Source organism: Microchirus variegatus (assembly GCF_963457635.1).
Source record: "Microchirus variegatus genome assembly, chromosome: 5".
Classification (NCBI taxonomy): Eukaryota; Metazoa; Chordata; class Actinopteri; order Pleuronectiformes; family Soleidae; genus Microchirus; species Microchirus variegatus.
The window spans coordinates 6,923,401-6,946,791 of NC_139806.1; the positions used below are offsets into that span (position 1 = coordinate 6,923,401).

Consider the following 23,391-nt stretch of genomic DNA (forward strand, 5'->3'; position numbering starts at 1 on the left):
TTCTTTTAATGGATAAATGCCTCAAAAGCGACTGTGGGTGGTGGGTAAAACAGGCTCCTAGTTTCTTAACCAAGGCTGTGAGTGTGTGCTCTGCAGACTTGAGACTATAATATTTTTGTGTGTGTGGGAGTTTGTACGTGTGTGTGTGTCCAAAGCTGTCGTGACTGTGTATCTGTGAGTTCACTCTGACTCTGTGTGTGTGGGTAGCTTGCCACAATGTGATTTTTTATTTTTTACATATATATGTCTTTGTCATTGCAATGCTACAAGATGAAAAGAGATGTAATGATACAGTTTTGTCATTTGTAATCACGCGTGTGTGTTCTCTCTGTGTGTCTGTCTAGTCCCTGGTGAGACAGCCGCTGTGTCGGCGTCGGGCTCTGCTCAAAGAAAGCTTCTTAGAGGTGGAGGGAGAGTTTGTGTTCGCTCGATCCATCGACTCTGACAACACCGACGCCATTGCCGAGTTCCTGGAGCAGTCTGTTCGAGGTGTGTGTGTGTGGAACAGATACTTTCCTACTTGTTTTTCCCCTCCTCACCGTCTTTTTGTTTCTTGAACTTTTTTCTACATTGTACTAACTGTTCTTGTTTCCTCGCCTGCTGTCTCTGTGCATCTCAATCCATTTTTTTTTTCCTGTGTGGGTGTGTTGCTTAAGCGTTTCATTTTATTTGTGCGTTTGTCTGCTGCCTTCATGTGTAAACTCTGCTGTGGGTGTGTGTGTGTGGGTGTGTGTGTGTGTGTGTGTCACAGTTGTGTTGCGGTCTCTTTGTTGAGCCTGCGTGTTGCTTTGAGTTTGTATTTGTGCAGCAGAGCTGGAACCTGTGAGTTGTGTAATTGAGTTTTCTTGTGTTTTGTGTTTCTGACTCTATATGAAAGAAAACAGCTGGTGTGTTCCCTTGTGTTTTGTGTGTCTCTGTGTGTGTGAATTATACGACTGCCTCTCTTTGTGTGTGTGTGTGTGTGTGTGTTACAGAAGCAGACAAAGATGTTCCGTGTATCTGAGAGATAATCTCTTCATTTCCTTTTTTTGAAAGTGTAGTTGTGTTTTGATGCATTAATGTGTGTGCCTGTGTGTGTGTGTGTGTGTGTGTGTGTGTGTGTGTGTAGATTCCTGTGAGGGCCTGATGGTGAAGACACTGGAGAAGGATGCCACATATGAAATTGCCAAGCGCTCTCATAACTGGCTCAAGGTGTGTGTGTGTTTGTTTGTGTGTGTGTTCGTTACTGTTAGGTGGAGGTGCTGGGTCAGCACCGTGAAACTGCATTAATTTCACAGACATTCCAAACACACACAGAGACGCACTAATCCCAACAACAATTCTTCATGACACGACTGCACTCGTGTTCTTTGAAACGTCCCAATTTCCTTCGTAATAGGACTGCAATATATGATAATGTCCACAATCTTAAAGGCAGAGCTATTCAGAGTCGAGCTGAAACAATTAATCGATTACTAAATTAATCGTCAACTATTTTGCTAATCGGTTTGAAGCTTTTTTTATGATTAAAACAAGATTTCTGGTTGTTTTAGCTTCTTAAATGTGAATATTTTCTTTGTTTCTTTGCTCCACATAACAAAGAAGTCATTAAAACTGAATCATTTTGGTTTGTGGACAAAACGAGAAGTCAACATGCTTCCTCCTCTTGCATCTGTTTACAGCCCAAATGTTCTTTGATCAATCACAGGGCACCTATCAACAAAGCTGCGTTCAGGTTCCTTTCGCAGGCCGACCGCTTCCCTCAGAGTCGAACAAGAAATTCAATTATATGCGTGTCAACAGTGACGGAGAGTCTCTGAGATTGGAGAGAGATTACTCTGGATTATCTGTTGCATATGAATCCAGTGAACCTGTACACGCGCCTGACGAGAGCCACGAGTGACGATCCTCCCAAAAATCTTCTTTGATATTCCGTTCCAGCTTTTAAGAAGAGAGAATAAAATAAAGTAAACTCATTAATTGATCATCAAAATAGCTGGGAATACATTTTGTAGCACATTAGAAATCAGTTAATCATCGCTAGAGCCCTGGCACGAAATACAAATAACGCAATCTTTTGTTCTGCCAAAACAAAGCATTCTTGTTTCATTGGAAAAATTAGATGTATATGAAGCCAAGCGTAATGAATAATTAGCATTTGTTATTTTTTTTTGTTTTTTTATTAATACATCTCATTTTAGTACAATCACAGGTCTGATCATCTTCTCCCAACCTGAATTCTGATTTCTGGAGGATGAGAACGCTAAGAAAACAAACAACTTTTTAGCTTGTCAGTGTTTCCAGGCAGCTGTTTAGACCTCTGACAGACTTTAATAAATAGCGTTCATATTTATATTCTACCCCGAGGCTTTTTAATTCATGCAAAGAAAACCAATTCCCTGTTTAGTGGTAACTGATGTGGTTTCATTAACACTAATAGGCGTGTTTCAGCCTCAAATAACACAAGAGCTATATTTAACCGTTTCTGTTGGAACACTCTTCAGCGTTAAATGACACACTGTTGTCTTCTCTCCAGCTGAAGAAAGACTACCTGGAGGGTGTGGGCGACACGATGGACCTGTGTGTGATCGGCGCATACCTGGGGAAAGGCAAGAGGACGGGCACCTACGGGGGCTTCCTGCTGGCCTGCTATGACGACGAGAACGAGGAGTTCCAGTCCGTGTGCAAGGTCTGTGGCCGTACAGTGCATGATAGGGGTGGGAAACTTTTACTCTCACGATACGATTCCGATTTTTGGGGCTACGATTCGATTCAGAATCAATTTCTGCTTCAATCTAGGTGTGCAAATGATGATCTGCAGTCTGCTTTGCAAGACGTAATGACAGACGGAGACATTAAAGTGTCTTTTTCAGATTTCTTAAGTTTTAAACATTTATCCATGCTTAGATGGAATTTTTGTAGTAACAAAAATAAAAGTGCCTCTATTAGTGCTGCGCTAACGCTGACACGTTTAACGGGGTCAGCGTTAATGCATGACACGTTTCAATGCCGACTGATCCGAAAATGGCGCGTCTGACATCAGGTTACTGGTAAATGGTGCCTGGACTAAACATGACGTCACGCGCGTCTTTTTCCAGTCCGTCGTCATGGAAACGCGTCATGCGCTAACATACGCTAACATTGACGCTGTTAACCGCCGTAAACGTGCCCTGCATTACTCTTTATTAAAAATACGTTCTCGGACATTTTATACCGATTCTGAATCGTAGAATTTCGATTCTCTTTTTGGCACCCCCCCCCAGTGCGCAAGGATTCAACGAACATACATACTCAAAAGTTTGCTGCATCTGCAACAAAACTTTCACTTTTATCCGCCCTGAAGCATCAGAGGTTTTTATGAGATTTTCTCATAGAGTTTAATCATTTTGATCACAAAACCGAGCACAATAGGCTCCAACTTTTATAAAAGCCATCGACTTAACTTACCCGCACATTCATATAAGTCTCAACAAAAAGAAAAAGAGGCTATATTACTATATTACCATATCCTCAATTTCATTACTCTTTGAATACTTCAAAACAATGCTGATGCTGTTTTGAAAACTTCAGAACTCCAACATCAGTTGTAGTGTATGTAACATATATTATTTTTAACTCAAAAACAACTGCACTGATTTTCGTGCAGAGGTAGAGCATGACTTCAGGAAGAAGTTATTCCGGTTAAGGAAGTTGATACCACATGTATTTTTCTCTTAGGGGTGTTTTTCAACATTGGTTGTTGCAGAGAAATAATGAATAAATCATACGTGTGTACAGTGTAGTGCTGATACCTACGGACAGGTCAATTTTGGTGCCGATCTTGACAGTGATTGAGTCTTTTGTGATTGAAAATAAGCATTTCTATGTGGCTAGTCTTTATTTACTGACCCTTCAGTTGTTGCAGTGTTCATCAGAAATGGTCCTCTAGAGCAGGTCTTTTTTTTTTTTGTGTTGTCCATAAACATTTTAAAAGTCCAGAAAAGTCCTCATTCTAAACCTTCTTGAATTTACTGTATTACATTACTTTTGTATTAAACTGCATTATTTTAGGTTGTGTGCACTTGCTGCATTTTTAAAATCCTAAGCTTTGTATTGCAGACATTAGCATGTGGCTATAACGTTAACAGAATGTGACAGCTTCCTGTTTACAGCTTTTTGTGGTAGCAGAGCTGCACAGGGTTTTTCTGTTTGTGCATGGGGAGTGCGTTTGGAAGTTTTTCGGTATTTATTTTTATTTTCCTCCTCGAGTCTGAGTTGTTGGTAAATCATGGATCTGCTGTTATGCGTGTGTGTGTGTGCCCATGACTGGATGGTAGACCACTTGAATGTGTGATCATGGAAGAGTGAAACGAGTCACACTTTGACTTTACCGGAGAACATAAATTCTGTGTCTCTGCTGCTGTGCTGCCAAAAACCTTCCTCCTTCAGCTTTTCCCTCTGTAACTTTTATGTCTTTATCCATGACTGAGTGCTGTTTTTTTTTCTCATCAACTGGCCCCCATATTCTTCACTTTTTTCTTTTTAACGTACTTACATTCACACCTGGGATTTGGCTGCGACAATCTCTGCTGTTGGACTCTGAGCTGCTTCGCTGTAGGCTGATGGAGGTTCAAGTACCCATGAGATTAACCGCGTCAGCTTCTCAGGCAGCGTTAGTGGTTTTTCCTCATGTTCACGCCATGTCTTCTATAAATACAATCCCATTGTAAAGTGTTTTCACACATGAGACGACTGTCCTGGTGAGGCTCGGCCTGATGTGAGTTTAAGCGACAGGACTGAAGACGCCACTTGCTGTGAAAAATGCTGCTCAGATGCTTCTTGTCTTGGGCCTGTTATTGATTTTCATATTAATCTTTTTCTGCTCGTGTGGCTGCTCGCTGCTGCTGTGTTTTTTAAAGAGGCACCGTCACGTTTCAGATGAATCTTATGAACAAAGTATCACACAGTACAGCGTCAAAGGGAATCCATCAAATGTTACACTTTGACTCAAAAAAAATATTATAAGGAATTAATGCACAAATATCGAATTGAATCAAATGAAGTGGCGAAATTTAATATCCAAACAGGTTAGCCTCACTGTTAAAGTGAACAACAGAAGGGAAGGTTGTGAACACACTTCCTGCGACTTTACTGTTCAGCAGAGACATAAAACTGCGCGGTGAATGGTGATAAATTGCAGCGTCATATTCCCGCGCATAAAACCTTACGATATCGCAGGCAATGTCATTTGTTTCTCATGCCCTTAATAGACGATGTAAATGAAAGAGAAATTTGGCAGTGGGTAGTGTCGCTGTCACAATAGTTTAAGACTTAATAGAGCCAGTGGATAATGTGTGTTTGTTTTTTTCACACACTATCTGAAAATAATCTCCTTTAATGTGCATCACTTAAACGAGCGTGAAAAACGAACAGAAGTGTTGCCTAATTTTGGACTAAAGTTGAGGAAAATAACAAGGAAGTGCTCAAATTTTTTACGTTTTAATTTTCTATAGAAAGTGATGCTTTTACAGTGATTACTGTGGAGGAACATAGTGCAGCAGCTTTTCGTGTCCTGTCTGAGTTAATGTGCTGCGTTCAGGAACGTAGTTTCAGTGTCATTTGTCTTTTGGCAGAACCAATACAGTCGTCTTAACGGCACGGAGCGAAGTATGGATTGCATTTAGAGCTGCAACGACGGATTATTTTCGGAATCGATTAATCTGTCGATTATTTTCTTGATTAATCTTTTTGTCAGAAAATGTTAAAATGTTGATTAGTGTTTGTCAAACCTGGAATTGACGATGTTCTCGAATGTCTTGTTTTGTCCACAAACCAAAATGATTCAGTTTTAATGGTTTCTTTGTTATGTGGAGCAAAGAAACAAAGAAAATATTCAGTTTTAAGAAGCTAAAACGATTAGAAATCTTGTTTTAATCATGAAAAAAGATTCAAACCGGACAATTAATAATCGATTAATCGATTCAGCCCTAGTTGCATTCACAAACTTATAGCTCAGAAAATTAATATATTGAAATGCATTGATCGACCACTGTCTTGGCAGTGCATCGGTTAAGGGCGCGTGACTTTACTCGACTGCAGCGTTCACCTTTCGCTCTGCGCTGCACGTCGTCATCTTTCTTCATCTCTATCACTTGTCAATGACAGTCATAAACAAAAGAAAGAACTCCATAAAAACATAATTTAGTTGTCCTTGGAATGGCAAACTTGAGAAACCTTGAAAGCCGAATTTAAGTCACAGTCTTCATTTCCCAAATGTAATTTTGGCTGTACGTGCTGCGTCTGAAATGTCCTTGAGCAAGAATCAAGTCCTCCGCAGATCCAGGGAGCTGCTACTCAATCCGACGTTTGCGTTTAACAATGAAAAAGTCCTCGTGCAGCTGCTTCACTGAAGACGATGACAAACACAGATGTGAGCAAGGCACCCAATCCCTCCCATTACTCCTGCGTCCGACTTCACTACTGTAATAAGGATGGCAGTTTAATACAGAGGTCAAATTCACTATCACTAATTGGTGTGTGTGTGTGGCAGAATAACTAACTCTAATTTTAATTAAAATGCTAATTAATGAGATCACACCATTCTAAGATGAATGTGCGCATTATAGCATCGAATCAGAAGTGGGAGAAACCTGTTTAAAGAGGCCGGACAGCTGCTTGGCTGAAGACGATGACAAACACAGATGTATCGAGACATTTAAAATGCTAATTAATGAATGAAAAACAGGTGGCGTTTATATAAGGAGTGGCGTAATCGCATTAAGTTTGAGGGGACCAGTGTTGTAGTTCACACTCGTCTGCACATCCCTGTGTGTGAGTACTTTTAGATGCAATTAAGTTGAAAGGAAATAGGTGGATTTGAAGCCTCTTAGCTTCGTCGGTTTACCTTACAAGACAATTGACAGCGTTCTTATCGTCATTGGTTGGTCTGCCTGTGTTTTTTTTTTTTAACCTGTGTGAGAGATTTATGAGGTCTTGGAGAGGCTAAACAGTATTATTATTATTGATAAAATTAAATACAACATATCAGCCCCAACAGGAACGTGTTTAATGGCAATGCCGCTTATCTGATACCCGGTAATGGAAACCCACACAAAAGCATTAAAATAAAGTTTTATCGAGTGCAGCTGATCTCTAAGTCTGTGTTTCCATTGGTGCAGTTTACCAAATTAAGTCCATTCTTTGGCTCCCTTCACACCCTGGGCTACCTGAGTAAAACGGTACAGTATGACCTAGCTCCACCCGTGACATTTCAGCCAATTGGGCAACAGAAAAATGTCTCTCCCTTGCGATTGGTGCAAATATTAGAGCTGCAACTAACGATTATTTTCTCAATTAATCGATTTAATCGTTTGGTCCATAAAATGTCATACAAAAAAAAAAACCTTGATCAGTGTTTGTCAAACCTGGAAATGATGGTGATCTCCAATGTCTTGTTTTGTCAACTGACCAAAATGATTCAGTTTTAATGATTTCTGTGTTATGTGGAGCAAAGAAACGAAGAATATATTCACATTTAAGAAGCTAAAACAATCAGAAATCTCGTTTTAAAAATGAAAAAAGCTTCAAACCAACTTATTGATTATCAGAATAGTCGACGATTAATTTAGTATTCGATTAATAATAGTGCGATACGGCAGTTAGCGGCGTTAACATGCATTAACACGAACGTTTCCATGATGACTGACCGGAAAAAGACCAAAATGAGTCTCTAAAGCAGGGGTCACCAACGTGGTGCCTGCGGGCACCTGGTAGCCCACGGGCTCACTTCACCTCACTTACATGTATCCATATGGTCACTCAGTAAAATATAATTGATATTGTGTATAAGAACTGATAATCATTAGGAGTAAGCAATCTTTTTGTTTAATAAACCGTACTGTGACGGATACACGGCGCAGTCCCTCATCCTCCTCTATCCACTCTCTGAGTTGCTTCACAGTAATGCCCAATTTGCTGCAGCACAGAGTCGCAGGTGGAGTGAAAGGTACCTCCAGAAAACAAATGCTTCCCAAAACTAAAGATAGACACAGGGGTCAGCCTCAATGTGAACGTGTTAATCGCACTGCCACTCAACATGTCCTCCTGACATTGACAAATAATCGCCACAAACCAGATTCCTACACAAACACCACAGAAGTAAAAAAAAAAAAAAAGTATTTTTACTGTCATTGCTTTTGAATGGCACCACAGACTTAAACCTGGCGAGACAGATTAAGCTGAATGCATGATGATACTGCAGATGAATGAAACGCCCTTAAACCTTGAGTTGAATGCAGCGGTGATGCACAGAAGTGTTTGGACACCTGCAGAATTCACCTTTTAGAGAAAACCTGCGAGCTGGAAAATCCTATATTTGCCTGTTATGCTTTGCCTGTGTGAGCCCGTTGGATGACGCTTGTGTCTCAGCAGGTTCAGGTTCAGTCTTTTGAGCGGTGAAATGAAGCTCAAGGCAGACGAGGTGCTTCTTTAGTGCAGGAGGGATTTGCTTGCTCTTTGGTGTTCTGCCTCTTGCTGCCAAACATCTGTCCTTAGCACCGTGTGGGACTGTCTGTCTGATCTCATCTCCTTTTGTCTCTTTCAGATCGGCACAGGTTTCAAGGATGAAGATCTGGAGCAGCATTACAAGTTCTTAAAGGTAAAGTACCACACTGTGACCATCACACTCGGTGGCTCGTTAAAGGAATGAAAACTAAACAAAAAACGCACATTCAAGCATAATTTTCTTGACTTTTCTTAACTTGAGATTTAAAAACAACTTGAATATATACATATATATATATATATATATTACCAAATCAGTTTTGTGTTAAAGAGAATGAATAAATATGTAACTGTAACTTTGTGTAACCGAGTAGAAGCCATTTTTTTGTAGATGTTACATAAGCACAAGGAGGTTGTACAGTGAAGGTCAAGCCCATCTTATAACGTTTTTAAGTAAATGATGGAAAAAAGCAAACATTTTTAGCCATTTTCAGACATTAACTCAGGCTTAATGTCCTGAGAATTTTATCTTTTGAGTGAACCGCACACATTTGCCAAATGCAGCAGGTGAACGTCTGTTTTTAGATGCGTTCACAACAGCAGCAGAATCTCTGAAGGATCCAGGGAGGATCCTGCATTGAGCATGCAGAAGGCAGGACACTCAATCATAACATACATTATCTCAAGGCACTGTACATAGACAACATCACGCAGCGCAGAGAAACCCAACAATTCACACAATGTGGCAGCACTAGGCATCAGTTTAGAGAAAAAACTCCAAATGGAACCAGACTAAGATGTGTGGCCATCTGCCATCGACCGGTTGGGGTGAAAGGGAAAAAGGGGGACAGATGAGAGGTGGGGGACCAAAAGGATCATAGTACAATTTGTTCTAAAGGCCAATAGCAGTAGATGCATAGGACAATCATAATCCGTTTTTGGGGAGACTGAAGCTCTGTCCTGAAGGTCTCGACCTCTGGACAACGACTGCAGAATGTCCAGGCGTCGGTGAATGTCTGAAAGCAGCTTTCAACTTTACCTGTTCAACAATATTCAGCATAATAGACACAGCTTAGATTGGACACAAAGAAAAATGTCTCCTGGTTGCTTATGTATTGGATGATTTTGGTACCTTTTAACTTAAAGTCATAGATGTATGCTCTGTTTTTGTCCCAAGGACTATTTGGCACAGAGATGTATGAATGGAGTTCCTACTTTGGGAAAATACTGGGTTAGATCTCATAAACTACTTCTGTTTCACCAATAAAAACGTGCACTCCAAGATAACTGTGCTGGCCAAGCTCTGACATTAGGTGATGAATTGCTTTTTAAGTTTACACCTGAAGAAGTTTGTTGCAGAGCAGCAGCCTGGCAAGAAACTGATGACTGCTTTCAGAAAATGACCGTGTGTGTGTGTGTGTCTTTGTTCAGTGCTTGTTCAGAAATCAGCAGAGATGTTTTTCAAATGTAGTCTCCCCCTATAAAAATGATATAAATTCTTACGAAAAATAATTATTTTTTCTTTTTTAAAGTGTTCAGCTTGGCTATTCAAGTATATTTGGATGGTTGCAAGAGCATTTGGACTTGAATGTACTGATGTTTGGAAGAGAGAAAGGGATCTCAGTGAAATAGGATGAGATTAAGTTTTCAGACTTATTGGTACAACCTGCAGCGTGGTGCAGAAACACAGTGCAACAGTGATTGAGAAGGTGGTGTTGTGTTTTTTTTTTTCCTCCCCACTTTAGAACAAAGCTTCTTGTAGTGTAGTGCTTTGTAACGAAGCCCACCGTCTGAAAGTGATGGATGGTGAATTAAAGAGAGCTGCTGGTGTGGCCATGTTGCTTTGGTTGCAGCACTGCAGGCCGATGGGGCCAGAGACAGCGAGATGATTGGCTTTGTTCACACTCTCTCCTGGGTGGTGCTGCACTGCGATTTAACCACTTTAGTACATACACATTCATGATTTAAAATTAGACCTGAAACGACAAATGAAAAAGTGATGAAGTGGTTTTGGACCAACAAAAAATTGCATGCACCAGGATGCAAAAGCTTTATTTTTTTGTTCGGTAAAGATGAGTTGTGTGTAGACAGGGTAGACCTGCAACCGTCATCTCCAAAATGAATGCCAATGGGAATTCCACACATTTTTAGATTCTACATTAAAAGATTGGAAAATTGGACATCATTTTACCAAGTTTGCTGGTTGACGCCAAACAAGAAACTTAGGAAAGTATTGAATATTGTTGGTTGTTGGCAAAAAGAACTCTGTTTGATTGGTAAGTTTATAGGAAAATTAGCATAGCCGAGAAGTCGGCTAGTTAGCTAGGCACTTTTTTGTGATCACCAATTTTGTCCCCACCACTTTTAAAAATTATATCAATTTATCATTAACACTGGAACTACCAGAAATATTGTACCTACTTGAAACACTGTAGTGGTCATTTTGACCGTTCATAGTTAATTTGCATATAATTTCAATAATTAACAAAGACAAAGTCGCCAAGTTGACAAGACTGGGATGGGATCTAGAGGAAAATGGATAATAAAGCACAGCACATTAACTGTGAACATCAGCATGACTGACCGTAGAGTCCGAATTCATACAGGCGATACCACGACCAGTTTGGGTAATATTTAAATATTTTTTTGAAATGTAAAAATGTCAAGGTTTTTCCATTGGCACCATCCACTCAGATTTAAATGTGTCCTTCTCTGTTGGCAAACGTATTGTACTTGGTTGCTTTTCAATGATAGAATAATGGAGCCCTTTTTTCCCTTTCCTATTGTTTTATGAAAACATCAAACTCACAAAGTAAGTAGCTGAGAGCTCGTAAGGTGATAAATATGCTTCAATTTTGACGAGTTTGACATGACTAGAACAATAAGCAATTATCACTTTAATTGGAGGTAAAAATCTGAAAAAGAAGAGTGAAAGCGTCTGCCATGGAACTTTTCAGGTCTATTCTAGGCCTGTTTGATCCAAGTTTGGGTCCTAACATGTTTCACATTTGTTTTCTCCTCTAAAGAAAATACTCATACTGTTTGAAAGCACAGTTGCAGTCTCCCCCTCATATCCCAGCTATTATTTAGATATGTAATATGTGTATATGTAATTAACTGCCTTCATTTCTCAAATGGTGACCTTAAAATTAATTGTGTTGTGTTCACTGTGCTTTTGCCTGTTTAAAGTTTAAAACATGCTCTTATCTAAATTTGTTTTTAAACAATCCACAAACCTTCAGCTCGTGTTGCTGCATAATTCATGCAGTCATAATATATGCACGTCCCCAATGACAACACTGTATGTGAATGTTGTACTTTAAATAGGCCTCCTCTTTTTCATCCGGCACGTTGAGGTGCAAATGTATTCGAGTCGACTCCAATTGTGGCATTGAAGAGACAAAGCTTCAACACTTTTGGCTTTTGTTACTAACTTAATTCTTCAAAGGAATTTTGACAAGCATTTGAAAAGTATTCAGTGTCGATTGCTTTCCTCTGGCTTATACCCCAACAGTTCTCGGAAAATGTACAGGTGTGCGTCTTTGCCCTGTCAGATCCCTGTCTTTCAGCCACAATGATTTCTAAGGCTCCACACAATGCAATTCTCACCGTATAAGAGCGTCACCATAATGCCTACAGTGTAAACTCCAGCACCATGACCCAGTTATGTTAACACCACAGCAGTTGACTTCACATAACACTGTTTCAGAGTCGTCTTTGCAGAAATGGCTGCTTCAAGTCAAAGGGCGATGGGCATCGTGCTGTCAAAGCTTTTACACTGAAGTTGACAGAATGGCTACTTGTGTCAAATTTAGAAAGAAAATATTGTTAAAGTTGATGGTTGGCTTCTTAACTCAAATAAGTGCTGAAATAGACATTTTAATTTTTTCTGACGGACATTGCAATTTTATGTTTTAAGTCTTTCTCTACAGAGCTCCCCTACTGTACTGTCTCTTTAAATGCAAATGAGACACAGGAAACTACGTCAGCGTCACTGAGGCTCTGGCAGCTAGCATTTGGAGAAGCCATCATTTGCCGACTCTAGCCGGCACATTGCTGTCATATATAAAATGTATCCACTGGACAAGTAAATCCTCTGAGGCTGGAAGTTTGTGTAGAACTCTGTGCTGCACTGTGCAATAGCAATAGAACTCTCACATTTTTTGAGCAACAAGCCCTGATCCTGCAAGGCTGGTTTTTTCCGCTATCTCCCCGCAACAAGATATTTAACCATCACAATGACTCAAAAAAATTTAGTTAAATTAGGTTAAATTAGGATGAAAAAAAAAAGTCATGATATAATAAATTTAAATCCTTGAATATTACCACACGAGATACCATCAAAACTACTCTTGGGAAGGGATGATAACATAAAGATATCATTGGACTGTGAGTGAGTGATATAAGCTTCAAATTGTATTATGATATAACGGCACAATTCCCAACAGCATTTTTTTTTTTACAGATTGTATTTTTAGTGTTTTTCCATAATGGATTGATGTGCAGTCCTGGTTTTAATGTTGGCTTCCTTTATTAATTGTTAAAGCGTGGCTTGTCCGCTGCAGTCTTTTACTCTACCTTTTTTTAATGTCAGCAGCCAGAGGCCATAGTTCCATGCTTGTGAGCACAATGTCTTGAAACACCTTGCAGAGGTTTCCTTAAATCTTGTACAGACAGACTTTCAGTTGAACTCCAAGTCTGATCAGAGTTTGATCATCGAAGGTCAAAGTCACTGCGACTTCACAAAAACGCGTCAAGAATCTTTTCACTTTTGACACAAATGTTCACTTTATGCTCGCTGACGAACGGATTCAACGTTCAGACTCGGGTGACATAAGATCACATTGGCCTCAAAAAGATGTCTTTGGCCTCTTGAACTTTGAATTCCTTTGAATTAGAAAAGAAGCGAGTTATTTGACTCTGGAATAAGAAAATGGTGGCGACTGAAAAAAGTTGGTGAGCAGGAGCGCACATTTACCTGAGGTGAATGTCAGGTAATGTATACACTACCGTTCAAAAGTTTTGGGTCACTTAGAAATTTCCTTTTTTTTTTTGAAGGAAAAACAAACAACACTTTTTTTTTCAATAAATATAACATTAAATGAATCAGAAATACACTCTATACATTGTTAATGTGGTAAACGACTATTCTAGCTGCAAACGTCTGGTTTTTAATGGAATATGTACATAGGTGTATAGAGGCCCATTTCCAGTGTTCTTATGGTACATTGTGTTTTCTAATTGCGTTAGAAGGCTATTGGATTATTAGAAAACCCTTGTGCAATGATGTTAGCACAGCTGAAAACAGTTTTGCTGATTATTTCTAATCTTGTCAATGTCTTGACTATATTTTCTATTCATTTTCGCAACTCTTTTGATGAATAAAAGTGTGATTTTTAATGTGAAACACACAAAAATTGTATACGTGACGCCAAACCTTTGAACGGTAGTGTACGTATATTTCTGAAGAAAAACCCTTTTGATGTCCATATATGGTGTATGATATGATAATGAGGTTTGGAGATCACCCTCTCCTGTTGCTCCTCACACGATTACATGACAGTGTTCCCACTCTCTTGGGGAAATCCTGCAGAGTCCAGCAGGTCAACCATAGCCACTCTCTCTATTTATAGAGGCTGCCTTTGCCCCACTTCAAAATCTCTTTTAAGTCGTCAAATAAAAACGGTCACCGTTGTGTTTTATTCCCCCCCACAGGATCACATTCTGCCCAAGCCTCGCGCCTACTACCGCTTCGACCAATCAGCAGAGCCCGACGTGTGGCTCGATGCCATGCAGGTGTGGGAAGTGAAGTGCGCCGACCTGTCGCTGTCGCCCGTCTACAAGGCTGCCCTTGGATTGGTCAGTTGAGTTCTTCTTCCCCTCCGAAATGTGTTGTGACTGCTCATTTGTCCTTGTTACGGTCTGTTGCCCACAGTGGAAAAAGTCACAATTAGAGCTGCTTAATAGGGTTATTAAAAAATGTTGTTAAAAAAAAAAAAAAAGGGGTTGGATTTAATGGAACAGATACTTGTTTATTACATTTGGCTGCACTTTGGACACAAAGTCTCACACTGCACATAAAAAGTGCTTGGCATAACAACAACAGTGTAAAAGCTCTTGTTTGAATCATTGTAGTGGGACAAAGGAAGGAAGAACAAATCCCAAAACAGTCTAAAGTGTTATAAAGGAAGACAAATAAAACTTTTTTTTGACTTGTTTTGACTATGCAGGCTGATAAAATTCAAATTTTTAAGTTGCACATAAGTTGTATTCATCAGTTAACCTTTAAATGTGTTATTTTTGAGTATTTGAAGTGTGTTAATAACACATGATCAGCATCCTGTGAGACATTAATGCTCTTCTTCACAAGGAAAAACCGACATTACCCTCTTGACACGAGGCTCGCCTGATAAAATATCTTTTTTTCCTGAATATGATATAAAAATCAGCTTTTTTTTTGCTTCCGAATGGATGAACTTTGGTGTGGGAGAGTAACAATGCATAGATTACACTGGGTTACAAAAGAAAAAAGTAAGTTGTCTGTCTTTTCAACTGAATCAGGACCATTTTGCACCGCTCAATCCAACAATTACATCAGGTCAGGTTTTTATGCTAATTTGATTTAGAAAAATCCCATCTTCTGACTAAATTTATTATATTTTTCTGACGTTATCAGTTGATTTTCATATAATATTTCTCAGGTTTTAGGAGGAAAAGAAAATGTTTTCTAATAGATTCCTGTTAGGAACAATGGTGTATTGACTGCAGATGTAGCAGAATACGTGAGGCTTATTTTTGCAAGATCTTCTAGTCGAAGCCATTTCATTCACTTGTAATATATAAAAAACAATTAGTCAAAAGTTGGCACATGCAAAATTTTCAGAATTTGTTTATTGCAAGAAATATTTCGCACATACATTGCATCATATGATGTGAAAATACCCTTACATGTAAACAAAAACGTTAAAAACAAATATGTATCTTTGTTCAAGCTTTGTTGACCTGATTGAGCAAAACCAATTGTGATAGTGATTTTTGGATCAAAATGCTCCTAATTCAGCTAAAAAAAAACAATAGATTAAACAATAAATTTGGTGTTGACCAGTGTTATAAGAGAAGAACAATTAAACAGAAGGCTTTGATTCCTGCCAAAAAAAAGGTAGGTTTTGTGGGACTCTTTCATGTCTTCTTTGCATCTCCAACTGTTGATGTACAGTAAATGACTTAATGGGACATAATGTGGTTCCTTTTTATATTCACAGCGTCATCAGTCACCTCTGTTTGACTGAGGAGATCACACGTGCTCTGAAAGTGTGATACACTCTAATCAGTTTGAGTAGCTCTGGCTCTTATGATCACAGTGAGTGTTCACTGCGCTTGTCTGTTGTCATGGTGATCCAAGCAACATGTGTCGTCTTTATAGTTTAGCTGCGTTTGTGGAAGTTGATTCTAGGATGGTTGCCAAAAATCCGACATGTTTGTGATTTTGAGTCAAACCTGAGTAAATATGTCATGAGAAAGCGTCCAGATGATGAATAAAAGCAGTGGAATTGATGGAACCAAAGTTTTTTTCTTTTTTCCCCATTGCTTTTCAAAACCATACGCTCTTTATTCAACACCGATCTCGTGGTTTCCATTGAAAGTGCAAAAATCTTGAGATGCTTCCGTATTACTGATTCCCTTTGTGTCATCAGGTGGATCCGGAGAAGGGCATTTCTCTGCGCTTCCCTCGCTTTCTTCGAATCAGAGATGACAAAAAGCCCGAGGACGCCACGACCGGAGCTCAGGTACGTTAAATCACCATTTCTGGCAGGAGAGTTGGCTATCGTTTGAATTTTGATTGTGCTCATCAGTAATGGCTCTTCCCCCTTTTAGATAGAAAATAGAGGCTGAGCTGTTGAGACAAGAAAAAGTCTTTATTCTTTTGTGTCTTAAGTGAATAGAGCTACTGCTTTTTTTTTCTTTTTTTTCCTAGCATTCTGGGGATAAAAGCAATTTTTTTTTTTGTTCTGTCTTTTTATTTTATATTCAATAACCACACAGTCAACCCCAGTTCAGAGTTACCTTATTCTACCTTCAGATTTCCACCTTTTTAGCAACAGAGCTAGTGACACCGCTGCCCTCGCTTTGCCAGCTGTAACGACAGTGTCGCACACTCATTTCTATCTAAACTTCAGTCAGGAGTGTTGTTTGTCTTACTACAAATTGTGCTGAATTTAGACTTGGTATTGGCAGGGACTTTGTAGTAGCTGATTGGAGCATCCCTTAATGTCATCACGAGTAAATCCATTCGTGAGAGTGAATGTCAGGCTGCACCTGTAGTGCAGGAGTTGTTGCTTCAGCAACGCTGCAAATGCATGACAGCTAACCTGCTGAGCTGCTGCCCTGTGTGTGTGTGTTAGTGCCAAAAACCCAATGTAGGATGTAATTATATCACGTCAATAAAGTCAGAGATCATTGGGTGGAGGAGGGGCAGTAGTTTTTTGTTTTTGTTTTCTTGTTTTCTCTCTGAATGAACATGCAGCGTTTTATCAGAGTTACCACTGCAGGTGCAGAGCTGTAGCTGTAACACACACGCGTGTGTTTACATGGCAGCATGTTATCGACTGAACCACAGTGGCTCATTTATAGACTGTAGCTATTTTAACAAAGAGGGAAGGAAGAATCCTTTCATGGCGATTTCCTTTTTGGATCCAAGTTTCACTTCTCAACCCTAACTGGAAAAAACTTTGCTTGCTTTGCTGTTCGTGCACCGATTACAGTAAATTTAAGGTTTTGATACATTAAAATATCTGAAAACATCCAGACTAATATTGTATATATTTAGTTAATAAGTGTACTTAATTTAGCCGAAACATTTCCAACACTCGGTACAAAATGAATGATCAATTCCTTGTTAATACGTGTTTAATGATTACAAATAAAGGCTGGTATGCTACTTATATGCATGTTAGTAATATGTGTTCCCTAATCTAAAGTGTTAGCAAAAAAATAAACATTTTCCTTTCACGGATACAAAGAGGGATAAAAATCACCATGAAACAAAAGGAGTCTTTGTTTTATAATCAGGTTTTAAATGTATGTTGGGTTATTAGGTCAAAAAGTTTATTACACTTTAGTTTTTCATTAAGATTAACATTTTTAAACAATTAATTAAATAAAAATATAACACTTTTGATTAGGGAACACATATTCACCATTAACTAGGTGCTTACTAACATATATACTAACATATACTAGCCCTTTATTAGTAAATATTAAGCATGTATTAACACCTTATTCTAAATAACCTTATTCTACCTCTATTACGACATGAATTAAGATTTTTCCTACATAAGGTGTTAATACATGCTTAATATTAACTAATAAAGGGCTAGTATGCTACTTATATGCATGTTAGTAACCACCTAGCTAATAGTGAGTATGTGAACCACAGTGTTGAAATCGCCCATAAATGGTGTCGTAAAAGAAAAAGGCAGGGGTTGTGAAATCCTCGGCGGGAGTCGGAGTACAGAAAAAAAAAATGTCAAATAAGAAATATGACGGGGCTCATGAGGTCAAACAGTCCAGTAACACTGTAACTGTGAAGCTGTAAAAACTCGGTCATATGTTAGCCGGGCCGTGTTACTCAAAGTGTCGTGTGGAGATGATGCATCGTCAGCGTAGTCATCGCTGTCGCCGACCGCCGCAGCCGCCGCACAAGCGGTGTCCTGTAAAACTTCAAGGGTGCAGAGCGCCGCAAGGACAACTCCCGCGTTCTAATGCTGGCATTGTTTTATGTTGTCCACCTCCGGAGTTTACTGTGGTAAGGAATAAATCGTCACGCAGCAAAGACTTGAGTTATACTGTACAGTAGAGATGTACAGGTCAGCACTGCCTTCACCTCGGTTTACGCACTCCGCCAAACATAAAAGCCGTCATTTTTTACGAATCTCCATATAAATTACACTTTTTGCTTAAGGGTAATTACGCCCCTTGAAGACATAAATTCAATTTCCGACATTAAACGTTTTGTTTATTCTTTAAAAAAGGCCTAACCCGGCCTGTTGACCCGCCAGCTCTTCATTACAAATCATGTGCATACATCATTATGCCATTATAATAAAAATAATATGGAAAACCTTAGAGTAAATATACGACGCTAACTTACTCCATCCTCCTCAAATGTATTAATAATGATAAATGAGTCAATTAGTTGCAGCAAGAATGATTTTATCGTCATTAACTCTGCCAGTCTTTCATCGGTGAAGCAACAATGGCAACCTTTTCACTTCAAAAAGTCTTTTTATTTTGATAGTTTATGCTTTATTAATGTTCAATACATCAATTTAAACCAAAAGGGAGATAAGATCAGATTTTCCGTCTTGTTGTCAGCCTTCACCGGCTGAAAACTGAAGTTTATGAGCTGCTTACTTCTCCACACCAAAGTTCATAGAGAAAATTATTGATTTTACGAGTCATTCGTTCACCGCTGCCTCCGTCTGTGAGTTCATGTATGTTATTTAGTGTCTTCAGTGTTTGGTTTTTACCCAAGTGACGTTTACTCATCGAACAGTGCAGCAGTAAAGCAGCAGCTCCTCTGTTTCACCCGGGCTAAAAACACTGTTTTTTTCTGTATGGACTTTGGAGGAGGGTGGAGAGTGAAGAGTTTAAAAATGTAATTTTTCCAGCCAAAATAACCTGTCTAATGGTGAGATAAAGTGCCAAACATATTCTGAGGTTATTGTAGACTTGTCAGTCATCAGATCAGTGCTGACATTATGTCAATACCTTTATACAGCTACTCTTCAAACGTGTCCCTTTTACTGCAGCTGTGTTTGTTAGAGGTCACAGAGGTCACCCAGCTTTTGTTGTCTGTATTGAGGTAAAAAAAATGAGAAAAACTGATCAAGAAACAAGTTAAACTTGTCAAGTTACTCCCTGTTACTCTGCATAATTTTTTTTTCTAAACATAGTCAAATAATTTGATTGCGGCCAAATATTTATCCTCCCGTTATCTGATGTGCAGCTGCACTCAATTACACTCATAACTGATTTATCTGACAATCATTTTCTCAACTAATGGATTCATTGTTTGCTCTGTTCTATCCAAAAATGATGATAATAATAATAAATAAATAATAATAAAAAAACAACAACTAATCACAATGAGCCCAAGGTGACGTTTTCAAATTGCTTTTTTTCCTCCACCCTTTACCATCAGTGCAACACCCTAAAGATATCACAGTGTTATATTCTGACAGTAATGAGGAAAATGTTTTTTACTTGATGAACAACAGGCACAAATCAACAAATTCAATCTGATATTCTCTGTCATTAATGCCTGGAAATAGTCGTGGTCCGTCGTGGCAGTTGGTATCACAGCGTCGTTTCCTTCAGATTGTCCACACGGGAACTGGGTTTAGGTGAATACGTTTTTTTTTTTCTCCGTCCACATGGAGACGTAGTTTTAATGGCGCTTTTCCCAGCTCGACTCGACTCTTTAGGTTGGTTTTCCACTACGAAAATGCAACACACTCCACGTGGGCGTCATCACGGCTGCATGAAACTGCGTTGAATACGTTTTACACGCCGACACACGCACAAATAAGTGACTTGTAACAGCCCTCTCACATCCCTTTGTCTGTTGCAGGGGTCTGCCCCTCCAGGCCGTGCTTTCACACCCCTTTGTCTGTTGCAGGTATTGGGGCCGACCCCCCCAGAGGTTTTTTATAAAGAGGCACTTTTATTTTTGTTACTCATGCAATATGTGATATTGCCTCTACAGTTACAACAATTCCATTTAAGCATGGATAAATGTTTTAAACTTAATAAATCGGAAAAAGACACTTTAATGTCTCTATCTGTCATTCGGCCTTGCAAAGCAGGCTGGGATAGATCATCCTTTGTACACCTATAGATTGAAGCAGAAATCATTATGAATCAAATTGTTTTCAATCAAAAAACGTTTTTGAATGGAATCATAGCCCCAAAAATCGTAATCGATTCAAATCGTGAGATAGTAGATGATTCCCACCCCTAACTACTAAAAAAAGTAACTAGCACCAGGTTACGATGCTAGCTGAAATGCAGCTTAACTGTGCCGATGCGAGTCGATTCCAGGTGGAAACACGGCATTACAGTCCTGACAAGATTTTCTCTTTCCTGAAACGATTTTTACGGTGGAACTTTTTGAAAACGTCAACGGAAAAACATTGTTTACGTTTCGTCCCGCCGTAAATATCTGCTGCTGGTTTTTATGTCCGTTCATGAATCAGTCATGGAAATTCTAGCGGGCCGTCTTCAGCCAAACACATTCTGGTTGATGTTCAGGTCTGGTTTGTAAACATGTTCACTCTCTGCAGTGTTGTTGACAGACATCAGGCTGTTTTTTAACAAAAGAGCAGTCTTGAAGGTTTGAGGACGCGCTCGCCTCACCAGCATCACACGTTCTCCTGGATGTACTAAACAGTGATTGACACCTTCCCTTTCTTCCTCGGCACACATGAGATTCTCAAATTAATGACGCATCAAAACAAAACAGCTGGAGGCCTGACTTTTTTTTTCTTTTGCCTTTTAGGCTTTTATTTTCTGCCCGAGCCCCAGACTATTTTCACCTTCATTAGACGTGAGCCTCAGTGTAATGTGAATTTTCACTTGCTTGAGCAGCCATCTGCCGCCTGCACAGACTCCAGCCTTAATACTTGTTAGTTTAGGAAGAGGAGTTGGTGCATTAAGTGATATTTCTGTCAGGTTTCATCCATGAAGATGTACACATACACATACACATATGTACACTTAGACATAGTTTTGATGGAGAAAAGTTTGTTGGACTTCACCTTGATCCTGAAGTAACGTGATGTTTGTGAGTTGCCGCTCGACTGTGCTGCCGCTGCCTCTGCAACCTCGTGTCGTGACGAGTTAGACGACAACCATCTAACGATTACTTTCATGATCGATTAATCTGACCATCGTTGATTGATCCTTGATTAATCCATTTGTTTTTGATCCTTAAAAAGTCAAGAAATGAAAAAAAAAACTTTTCTCAAACCTCAATTATAATTTTTTGGGTCAATTATTTAATCATTATCTGATTTTTGAGTTGTCAGATTTCCCAGTTTGTTAAATGTGAATATAAGAAAAAGTCACATTCGATGAACTGAGAGCAAAATATCTGGCAATTAATTTAAGTATCGATTAATCCTTTAGGTTTCTCTTTGGATTAATCTCTATTCAAAGCTACGTGCTGATAAATAAAATAAAAGCTGATGATGGATCGAAACACTAAACACTTATAAAAATGAATGAGAATTCTTCCCAAACATTTATTTATTTTTAAGAACACAGAACGATCAAATGATAGCATAAGTTGCTAGTTTTCAAATCACAAATTGAATCGCCGCTCTCTTCAGCCCTTGTGGGCGACCGCAGCCACCCCACACGTGATGGTGGAGGTCTCTGGCATATGGATTCTGCATAGTGACCTTCAGAAGCTGAGATGATTGGTGCTGGTTCTGGTCGGTGTGGCTGTTCTCACATTATTCACTTAGCGCCCTCGCAAGCTGGAGTGAACGCAGCCTCAGTCTCTGCAGCTGCGAGCCGCCGACTTCAAAGCCGAGGATATGAATAATCAAACTGTTATTTTTAGCTTTTTCCTCTTCATGTTGCTGACCTTACTTTATGATCTTCCCTCTATCCATTCATTCATTCATCCATCCGGCCCTCTTTCGTTCATGCAAACTCTCCCTCTCTCTCTCTCTCTCTCTACCTCCGGCTCTGCTCCATCTCTGTCCATCCCTGTGCAGATTGCAGATTTGTACCAGAAGCAGCAGCAGATCCAGAACCAGGGGGAGAAAGCTGACCCTGAGGACTACTACTGATCGCCTGAAGAAGAAGAATGAATAAAGGAAAGTTCAATGTAATTGTAAATAGCTGCTTGTTTTGTAATGTGGAAGAAAAAAAAAATAAAAGACTCCTGTCAGTTTTAGTTGCCCTCACATTTTTGTTATTGATTTCTCAAAGTGCCTCTTTTACTCACTCCGCATTTTTGTTCCAGAGCCAAACCGCCTGTAAATATACCGGAGCGTACACTGCACATAAATTCCAATACCCAGATCAACTCATACCTCCTGGTAATAGATCTCCATCAGGAATTCACTCTGCAAAAAAAAAAAACGCTCCGGCAAAACATGGAATGTACGCACAGCATACCAATACTTTGGAGCTGGTTTCTGCTCTGATCGTCCACTCCCAAAAAAAAAAAAAAAGGTGGCAGCAAAGTGCATTTAGCGCACGCTGTAATAAGAGGACGCGCTCAAGGAGATTGCCGGCTGCCAGAAACGTCATCTGAAGTAGAAACGGACGTCAGCGCTGTCACTTGCTCAAACAGCGGGACAAAAGAAAAAGCACTCACTGCTTTGCATTAGATGATTGAAATCCACTAACTGTCCGGCCTCAATCAATCAGAGACTGTTGGAGATGTGTGGTGGGAGCGAGGGGAGGGAGGGGGTCAGTTTGAGAGCCAAGGACGAGTGGTTATTAATGGAGAAGCAGAGACAGATTGTGAGTTTCCTCCACTTTGCTGCCACGTCTGAGGGTGCGACCACTTTTGTGCGTCTGTCTGCCTCGAGCTTTTAGCTGCTCGCCGAACACAAAAGCAGCACGAATGTGCAGAAATTCAGCGGCACCGCCTTCCAACTGTTGCGCAAGCTTTTTTGCGCGAAGCGGCGCGTGAATCATGCGAGATCGACAGGCCGGGCATTAAAGACACAAAGATCTACTTTACTGCTCGTGTCACCACGGAGTGTAAACCGTAACTCTCAGTATTCCGCGTTCCCGGTTGTTGACTTATCTCGAGCCGCGCGTTCGCCTCCACAGATACTGACGTCAGGTTGTCGTCCATCATCCCGCTCCAGACTCCACCGTCTCTATTATCAACCATCGATCAATCAA

General features: G+C 39.7%; 1 protein-coding gene across 1 annotated transcript in view; it reads left to right on the forward strand.

Annotated features, from left to right (window-relative positions):
• lig1 (ligase I, DNA, ATP-dependent) overlaps positions 1-22,327 on the forward strand; it is a gene marked incomplete at its 5' end in the record, with an annotated part of 61,836 nt that extends 39,509 nt beyond the window's left edge. Inside the window, 7 exons of the mRNA XM_083889231.1 lie at positions 345-489; positions 1,109-1,191; positions 2,516-2,668; positions 8,561-8,614; positions 14,176-14,319; positions 16,155-16,247; positions 22,245-22,327. Of these exons, the coding sequence (XP_083745357.1) occupies positions 345-489; positions 1,109-1,191; positions 2,516-2,668; positions 8,561-8,614; positions 14,176-14,319; positions 16,155-16,247; positions 22,245-22,319 (747 nt within the window). The 3' untranslated portion in view covers positions 22,320-22,327. The remainder of the gene's footprint in view (positions 1-344; positions 490-1,108; positions 1,192-2,515; positions 2,669-8,560; positions 8,615-14,175; positions 14,320-16,154; positions 16,248-22,244) is intronic.
• Positions 22,328-23,391: the final 1,064 nt, after the last annotated feature.